We start from the raw sequence: 9,948 nt of genomic DNA on the forward strand, positions 1-9,948 counted from the left end.
TTTTGATTTTATTCAAGAACATACTTTGAAAGCTTAGTGGTATGGTTTAAGAATTAGCTGAATGTCCTATGACTGACAGTATGTTCCCAATACTTCCTTAGGTAACTTGAGTACTGCATAACTTGCACATATCTTGGATCTTCTGGTAGCTACAATTTTTCAAGTTGTAGACATGATAAAACTTGATCTTGGATCTTCTTGTAGGTGCAACTTTTCAAGGTGGGAGACATCAGTAAAATCCAGTCTTGGATCTTCTCTTAGGTTCAACTTGTCAAGGTGGAAACATCAATTAAACTCAGTCTTGGATATTCTTGTAGGTACAATTTTTCAAGGTGCAGATGTTAATAAAACCATTCTTAGATATTCTAGTAGGTGAAAATTTTCAAGGTATGGATGTTAATTAAACTCGGTGCATTTTTCTTGAGATTTTTTTGATCTTTTTGCTATCTCCTAATTTCGCTTATGCTTCTTAAACCGATCAGCCATTGATTGGAGGTTGGGTGGCACAATCTGGTTGGCTCTTTGGAGAATTTTAATCAACTCATCAGCAATTTTCCAATCATCTTGGGTCACAAGGGTGATTGATTCACCTGTTTTCCCTGCTCTTCCAGTACGTCCAACTCTGTGTACATATTCTTCAATATTGTGTGGAAAATTGTAATTATATACATGTGTGACATCAGTGACATCAAGACCTCTGGATGCTAAATCGGTAGCGATCAGTATTTTCACTCTTCCACTTCTGAAGTCCTCTAATGCTTGGTCTCGATCACTCTGTTCCCTGTTACCGTGCAGGGACTGGACAGGTATTCCTTGAATACTTAAATCACTTGATAAGTCATCAGCCACAAGTTTTCTGCCAACAAACACGATGACTTTGTCTTTGGGTGACAGACTCTGTAGGAATTCTTGGATCAGAGATCGTTTTTCCTCTTCAGTGGTAACAATTATGTTTTGCTTCACAGTATTTACAGCAATGAGATCCAGAGTACCAACATAAACAATCATAGGCTGTTTCAAATAAGACTGTGCTAGTCTACGGATAGAGTTTGGCCAAGATGCAGTTGTCATAACAGTCTGTCTATCTGGGCGCACATCTAATAAGATCTTCATTATTTGGTGTTCAAACCCCAGATCCAGCATTTTATCTGCCTCATCCAAAACCAAGTAGGTTATGGTTCTTAGGTTGACAAAGTTATTCATTTGTAGATCATTCAGTCTTCCAGGAGTTGCAATAATGATGTCTACACCTTTGGTAACATCTTTTATTTGTCCTTTTCTGTTTCCACCACCATATATACAAACACTTTTAAGACCTTTATATAAGTACTTAGAGCATTCAGCTTCTACTTGCAGAGCTAATTCTCTAGTGGGTGTAAGGACTAGCATGCCAGGTCCATTCCTTTGCTTTCTGGATACTGGTTGAGAATGTATATGTATAAACCCAGGCATTAAATAGGATAGTGTTTTGCCTGTTCCGGTTTGTGCAATCCCTATAAGATCTATTCCTTGTAGAATAATTGGCCATGCTTGAGACTGAATTGGTGTTGGCTTTTGAAAACCAGCTCTCCTAATGCTTTGCATAATCTCAGGATATTGTTGGAAGGCATCTTCGAATGTACAGGTGGGCTTGGGTATGGGACGTTTCTCACCCTCTGTCAAGTCATCACACCTTATGTTGAAATTTTCCTTTCTCCAAATTTCCACTTTGGCTTCAGACAATGACTGTGTTGCTTTGGATTCTATGTATAAGTTTTTCTTAATTGGTGGTAAATCTGCCCATTTTCTTTTCTTCCATTCTGTCATTCCAGCTTTTACCCGATCCCAGTCTATTCGTGGCTGAGCTGCTCTAGCAGAGACATCTTTTGGCTGGGTGGCACTGGGCTTGTGATCTCTGGGCTGGGCCACTATGGCTGCATAGTCTCTAGGCTGGGCCACTCTGGTGTTGTCTTTGGCCTGAGCCTCTCTGGCCCCATGGTCTCTGGGCTCGGTCCCTCTGGTGGCATCATCATCTCTGGGCTGGGCCACTGTGGTGGTGTCATCTTTGGCCTGGGTCTCTCTGGCTGTGGAGTCTCTGGGCTGGGTCCCTCTGGTGGCATCATCTCTGGGCTGGGCCACTGTGGTGGTGTCATCTTTGGCCTGGGTCTCTCTGGCTGTGGGGTCTCTGGGCTGGGCCCTTCCAGTGGCATTGTCATCTCTGGGCTGGGCTGCTCTGGCAGCATCATTGTCTTTGACGTGGGGGTCTCTGGCCTCATGGTCTCCAGGCTGGGCCCTTCTGGTAGCATTGTCTTTGGGCTGGGCCAGTATGGCTGCATAGTTTCTGGGCTGGGCCACTATGGCCGCATAGTCTCTGGGCTGGGCCTCTTTGGTGATGTCGTTGTCTTTGGCCTGAGCCTCTCTGGCTGTGTGGTCTCTACCAGCATCCTCGTCTCTGGGCTGGGAAGCTCTGGAGGCAGTTTCTCTGGGCTGAGCCCCTCTGGTGGTGGTGTCGTCTTCAGCCTGGGCCTCTCTGGCCACGTCATCTCCTGGCTGGGCCCTTCTGGCGGCATTATCATCTCTGGGCTGGGCCACTATGGCTGCATAGCCTCTGGGCTGGGCCACTGTGGCTGCATAGTCTCTGGGCTGGGCTGCTTTGGTCCTGTCATCTTTGGGTTGAGTGGCTTTGATGGTGTTACTTCTGCTCCAGCCTCTCCTGGCAAAAGCTTGAGAGGCAGCACTATCAACATTGCATTCTGAACTGTAGGTTCTTTCTTGGTTCTTAACAAGAGTTTCTATAGCCGCTTTGGCCTTGGCCTTCATGTCTTTCCTGCCAAAAATTTTTACCTCAGCTTCAGGACCACCTTTTATGATCTGTATTTTTGTACTGGTAGAATCCTGGATATCTTTTATTTTTGATCCCCCACAACCAATCACTGCACCGATCATGCTGCTCTTGATGAGAAAGCAGAGCGGTGGTTCTCGGTAATTGGACGCCCTAGACTCTGCGCGGCCAGAGGTGTGGCTCCAGCCCCAGCCTCTGCCACCCCTGCCATCCCGACTGACCTGGCGATCTCGTAGATCCCTCAAAGTAGGTTCCATCCTCTTCTGCTCTGGCGCCCACGCCATTTGTGGGCAATGGTAAAGTAAGTGCTGGCTTCTCGTCTAACTTGAGCTGGGAAAAGAGGTATCATCTGGCTCCTTTCTCATCTCCTCCGGCTGGAGACCAACTGACCGCCAGCTGGTCTGCAGCTATACTGCTGTTGCCTAGGAAGTTTGTCTTTGATATAGTGTCAGTTGGGGCGGGGCTTTGGATAGGCTGACCAATCACAGGGCTGGGCCTACTGTGAGGTAACAGGTGCCTGTGAGGCAAAATTTAAAGCAACAGTCACTCTCAGGGGCTGACCCTACCTATGCTTAAAGGGGCCTGAGTGTTTACCCAGCTTCAGTGTCACAGGTGCCTCAGTCTCTGGGCTCATGCTGATTTTGGCTCAGTGTGGGAGCAGACTTGAAGCAAGCCTTGAACTTACCCAAGTCTTTTCTTGTGATCCAGTTATTTGCATAGGAGGAAAAAAGTGAATTTTGAAAATCAACTTACTTGTTTATATATTTATGTGTTTCTTTATTTCAGTAAATTTCTTTTTGAGCAACAACAGTACTGGATCTAGATAAATTAATCAATTCCCTGTTCTCTTAATTTATACCTTCAGAAATCTCTTAGGTACATTGTGAGGGATGACATTTTTGCCTCTGATTCTTCAGCTAAACTCCAACGTTTGTTCAGGCAGTTTCTGATTATTATATCAGGGATGCTGCTTAGAAAAGAGCTCTCTGTTAGGGTCTCTGTTAAATTCGAAGGTGTTTTAAATACTTTCCCACTCTTGTCAGTGCCTCTTAATTTTTCCCTTTCTGTGTAGTCTCATAGATTCAGGGATATTAGCACTAGAAGGCTATCTATGTAAAAGCAGTTAATTAGGTGCAGTGTAAAAGCATTGTATCCTTTTATACTTAATGGCCACTCTCAAACCCCCTTAATTTTCCTATTCAACAGGGTAAAATTTCTAGTGTTTTCAACATTTCTAGATATGACATAGTTTCCAAAATGCCTCTCATCTTGTTCCTTCTCCTTTGGAAAGGATTCATTGTGGACCTTTTAAGATGTAGCCGTAAACTAAACAAAGTCCACAGAAATGAACTAACCTTTCCCATTAGATCCTCTTCACTGACCATGACCTACAAACTCAAGACACAAAGCTGCTCATAGGCACATTATGGACACTTAAGTCTCTTCTTCCTCATCCCGTACTTACATGGTTGATTTTTTTCCCCCTTGTTTGACTAAAATACACTAAATATTTATCCTTTTATATTTGTCCTGTTAACTTTGGGCAATTGAAGCAGAATAGTAAATGCAGTTTTAATGGTAATTCTCTCATCCATCATATTACCCTGTAGTTTCATGTTCTGCCAGTTAAATGTTCGTGGTATGTTCTCTCTTCAAGCCAAAGTTGCTGATTAAGATTTGAACATGGTTGCATATCAAGTACAAGTCTGTGATACATTGAGAAAAGGCTTCTCTATTTCAGTATTTCTCCTGCAAAGATGCTTTTTAAAGAAAAAAGAAAGGTTACTGGCCAAATACATTTGGGAAATATAGCACCTTGTATCTTCTTAGAGACAGTATGTATTAGGTATCTCAGAAGCTCTGATGATTACAGGAGTTGAGAAACTCAGTTGGGCATTGTTTTTTTTTTTTTAATTTTTATTGAAGTGTAGTTGATTTACAATGTTGTGTTATTTTCAAGTGTACAGCAATTGGGCCTTGTTTAACCCAAATTTATCAAAGGAATTTGCCAGTGGAACCTCTTCTCAGTATTTTCATTAAACTTTTTATGGGAATAATTTTAGGTTTATAGAAAGATTCTCAAATGCCTGTTCAAGAATTTCCCTGACAGTTTTCTCTGGTTCATATCCAAATGAAAAAGAAAAAGGGGGGGCATTACATTTTTTTCATAAATCTAAATTTATTCAGTTTAAACTTTTTTATTCTAGCATTGTACCCTCTGATTTTCTTTTGTAAAATATCCTTTTAGAAAGGAAATGAGAGTCACAAAAGATTTTTAAGGGTCTTTACTTAGGCAAAAAGCATTAAAACTAGTACCAGAAGTTAGATTTGGTTTTCATTTGTTATTGGTATGTGAAACCCTGCGAACTATTAATAGAAGCAGTCATCTAGCACAGTAGCAAATATAGATAATTCAGGATGTTATTAGTTATTGCTTATGATGGCAAGCAGGAAGTTCTGAGAGACTGAAAGTTGAGACAAAGTCCTGTAAAGGATGTAGGTCTGATCTGCCACTCTGAGGGTGGAACTAAAGATCAAAAGATGTTTGAGTTTCAGGGGATGAAACCAGTGTGGCCTTGGGAAAATAATGAAGGTGGCCTGAAGGACTAGGACAGAAGACTCAGGTTAAGAAAAAGGGGAATTGGAGAAAGATAGTTTGGATCAGGAGAAGGAAACTCTCAGGGACCATAAAGACCTTCAAATGAGTTTCAGTTTAATATGGTTTAAAAAGGAGTGCACCTAAAGTGAAGGAGTCATATGACACTGTATTAATTAGGGAAGCAGGTCCATATCGTGGAAGCAAGATGCAGTGAAGTAAAGGACAGGACTGTGTTTGTGGTACTTTAAGTACCCTGGACTGAGAGATGTGAACAGGCTGTGGCAGTAGTAATTCATAGAAAATAATAGCTAGAAAGAAAAGAGATCCAAGAAGCTATTATTTTTTAGTCCCATTGTATATGAAACACTTAAAATATATTACATCACAGCAAGTTCGTAGTAGGTATTTTCCTCCTCTTTCATGTGGAAACACTGAAACTGGTAGATGCTATAGAATATAGTCAAGTTCATGCAAGGTAAGGTAAATAGCTTAGCTATTCTTCCCAAGAAATAGAGAGTAATGAAAGACAGGTTTACAAATACCTTTAGGCATCAGAATTCATATAGTTAGATAATGAGACTAGGAGGACAGAAAGCCCAGTGAAGAAGCAAGAGAACTTCAAGAGAATCCAAAGAAAGCATGATAATAGGACAGAAAGCAAGAGAACATGTTGACAAGGCCTGGGAAACAGTGTAAAATGCTTCATAAAGGACAGGAGGTAAATACTGAATTTGGCAGAAGGAAATTAGCAATGACTTTCAAGAAGTCCCTTTTTGTGGAGTGATGGAGAAACACATATTTCAAGGAAAGAAATTGGGATGAGACATGGCTGGATGCCTGGGGAGCTTTGCAGAGTTGAGGAGAGAACTTATATCTTATACTGAAAGTCTGAAAAGCAGTGTCACAATGTTTAAATAAGGAGTCTAGGAAACTAGGATTTCCTGGGCAAGTTACTGGGATTGTTCTCTGAATGATCCAGTGGATTTCGAGAAGATGGCTTATCATGAATGTTGTAAGAAAATGCATTTTAATAGTCTTTCAAAATGTGTGGGAGGATAGGATGAGGGAGAGAATCACAAGGAAACAAGAACCATTCATTAACTGTTTTAGAAAAGGAAAGTCTTTCTAAAAGAGAGAGCGTGCTGGGAGTTCTTTCAAGGAGATTACAGTGCTATTTTTAGCTGCCCATTAAGCCTTTCTCTATCAAATTTAGTTTATTCTCCACAGAGTGAGGGAATGCATTATTTAGGTATATGAAGTGAGGCTATGGAGGTAATTAATTCTTCTTTTAGCACGAACAGTAAAGAAAAAATATTGTAAGCTGATTAGCACCTGCAATAAGTGCCTTTGGAGGAATTCTTGCTTACCAACTATTTCCTATGGAAATTTAACATATTGGCATTCATTTTAAAAATAATAATAACCTTCAGTTAATCCCTTGGCTCTATTTTGAGGCATTTGAAGGGCTTTCCAGGACTGTTCCAATTCTGATATCTATGGTGGAGGTAAATGGAAAGAACAACAGCATTATCTATATCATTTGCATGATATACAGAACCCCAAGAATCCTTAGAATCATGGGATTCTAGAGGTGGAAAGGACTGACTGTAGAGAGCATCTCTTATAACCTTCTCATTTGCAAGTGAGAAAGCTAAGGTCTACAGTGGCTCTGTCCACTGGAAAGATGATGGGAGTCACAGATACAATTTTATATTTTCTAGTGGCCACATTATAAAAAGAATAAGGGAAGACTTCATTCTGGACAAGGTGGTGTAGACACACCTCCCTATTCCTCCTCTTTTATTTATTTTACATGTAAGACAAACAATAAGTCTCTGAATTCTGTAGAGAAAGCAGACCAACTAAGGAATGATTTGAGGAATGACGAAATGGTGAATTCTCTGAGTTTGCTTTTTTTTCTCCCTTATATCTTGGATTCTATGCTGGAGAAGTCTGCAATCCAGAAACAAGCACAATTTTTAAAAAAGTTCCAAGAAAAACTTTTTTTGTTTGTTTCATTTTGTTTTGTTTGGGGGTGGGAATGTTTTGTTTGTTTGTTTTTTAGCCAAATGACCAAGAACGGAGCAGCTGGGGAAAAAATCTTTTTGATAGTAACCACAGTATACTTCTGGCTCCATCAACAAAGGCCAAGAGTAAAGCCTAAATTTCCATCCTCATCCACTGGTAATGAAATACACTTCCTCCACTACTGGGGTGGGTCCAAGGAGACCAAGTCTCTTAGTCTATGTTTTAAACGCTGGCTAGAGGGAATGAGATTCCTTCTGCATCCCCAACCCCCCCACCCCATCATGTCACTGGAAACCAATGACACACATGGGGAGCCTGGACTTCCACCCTCACCTAGCAGTAATGAGGCATACCTCACTTTCTCCACAGTGCATGTGATGTCCAAATAGGGAGCCAAGACTTCACATCTGCCTGGAAGTAATGAAGCAGGGCTCAACTTGCCACACCAGCACTGTGTCAGTGGCGGTCTGCCAAAACAAAAGATTTAAATAATATCCAAAGTCTCATGATATACAAAATGTCTAAGAACTGAAAAATCACTCATTTTCTTGAGAACCCAAACAGTCTCAGCTTGAATTAGGGGAGAAAAAAATAGATGCCAACACTGAAAAGAAACAGACATTGAAATTATTTGAAAAGAATTTGAATGCAACCATTCTTTGGGGGAAAAGAAAAGAGCTTTAGTGAGCAGTTATAAGCATTCTTGAAGCAAATGAGAAGAAAAGTCCTAGCAAGAATAAGAAGATACAAAGAGGAATCAAATAGATATTTTAGAACTGAAAAAATACAATACTCAAAATTCCTGCATGGGTAAAACAAATAATTTTTTTTTCTGTATGAAGAAAACTTTATTTATTTTAAAAATATTTTTATTTTTATTATTTTTTAAAATATAAATTTATTTACTTTAATTGGAGGTTAATTACTTTAAATATCATATTGGTTTTGCCATACATCAACATGAATCCGCCACAGGTATACACGTGCTCCCCATTGATAAGAGATAGTAATAAAGCAGGGAACTTGAAAACATAACATTAAACACTACCCAGTCTTAATAAGCTGGAGAAAACAGACGGAGACAAAATTAATAGAGCTTCAGGAAACTGTGGACAGTATAAAAAATTCGAATATTCATATCATTGGAGTTCCAGAAGAGGACAACAAATATAGGTATGAGCAATTATTTAACAGAATAAAGAGTGGAAATCTCCCATTTCACAAAAGGTATAAACCTACAGATTCAAGAAAATAAGTAAACCCCAAACATAATAATCCCAAGGAAATCCATGCCATGACACATCAAGATCAAACTTCTGTAATCTAAGGACAATAGAAAACTCTTAAACAGCAGGTAGAAATGACACATTTTCTAGGGGGAATGCCAGTTCAAATGGAGGCTGAAGGAAGATGCCTAATATTTTTCAAATGCTGAAAGGAAAGAATGATCAACCCAGAATTCCATATCCAGAGAAAATACTTTCAGAAATGAAAATGAGATCTAGGTATTCTCAAGTGAAGGGAAACTAAGAAAAGTTTTTGCTAGCAGACTTAACCTAAGATAATGGCTAAAGCACGTTTTATAAATGGAAAGGGAATGATAACAGAAGGAACTTTGGAATATCAGGAAGGAGGAAAGAAAGCAATAAGCAAAAATATAGGTAAATACAAGAGTATCCTTTTCTTCTGGAGTTTTCTAAATTGTTTTTTGACAATTGAACCAAAATTATAACAATGTCCAATATGATTTTAAATGTGTTTAGAGAAAATACCAATAGTTAAAGCAGTTATAGGGGAGAGTAAAGATACATACAGAAAGGTAAGGTTTCTAAATTTCATCAGTGATACCAGTATACTATGATAAGTTATAGATAAAGCAATATCTGAAACAACCACTAAACAGCCATACAAATATATATACTCAAAAGCACCACAGGTAAGTGTATACAGAAGTCCAAATATAATGTTGTACCCGTGAAACTTACATGATGCTGCAAACAATCTTAGTAAAAATTTAAAAAGCACTACAGATAAACTAAAATGGAGTTCTGAAAAAGTTTTCAGCTAACCACAGGATATACACATCTGAAGACATGCTCAAAATTCTTAGTCGTAAGGATAATAGAAATCAAATCCACAATAAGATAGCACTTGACACCAACTAAGATGGCTAAAGTAAAAAAAGATACATAATAGCAAGTATTGGTAAGGATGTAAAAGGAGAAATTTGAACTTTCAGGCATTGTTAATAGGAATGTAAAATAGTACAATCATTTTGGAAAACATTTTTGCAGTTTTTCAAAATGCTTAACCTCAGTTCGGTTCAGTTCAGTCGCTCAGTCGTGTCCGACTCTGCGACCCCATGAATCGCAGCACGCCAGGCCTCCCTGCTCATCACCATCTCCCGGAGTCCACTCGGACTCACGTCCATGGAGTCCGCGATGCCATCCAGCCATCTCATCCTCGGTCGTCCCCTTCTCCTCCTGCCCCCAATCTCTCC

At 39.7% G+C, this 9,948-nt stretch overlaps 1 protein-coding gene across 1 annotated transcript; it reads right to left on the reverse strand.

The window, feature by feature from the left end:
- Window positions 1-396: 396 nt before the first annotated feature.
- Window positions 397-3,105, reverse strand: DDX53 (DEAD-box helicase 53). Its single transcript, XM_040266659.1, is given in 2 exon segments — window positions 397-1,862; window positions 2,676-3,105. Coding segments are annotated over 2 exon segments (1,896 nt in total).
- Window positions 3,106-9,948: the final 6,843 nt, after the last annotated feature.

Source organism: Oryx dammah, unplaced genomic scaffold (genome assembly GCF_014754425.2).
Source record: "Oryx dammah isolate SB20612 unplaced genomic scaffold, SCBI_Odam_1.1 HiC_scaffold_23, whole genome shotgun sequence".
Taxonomy (NCBI): Eukaryota; Metazoa; Chordata; class Mammalia; order Artiodactyla; family Bovidae; genus Oryx; species Oryx dammah.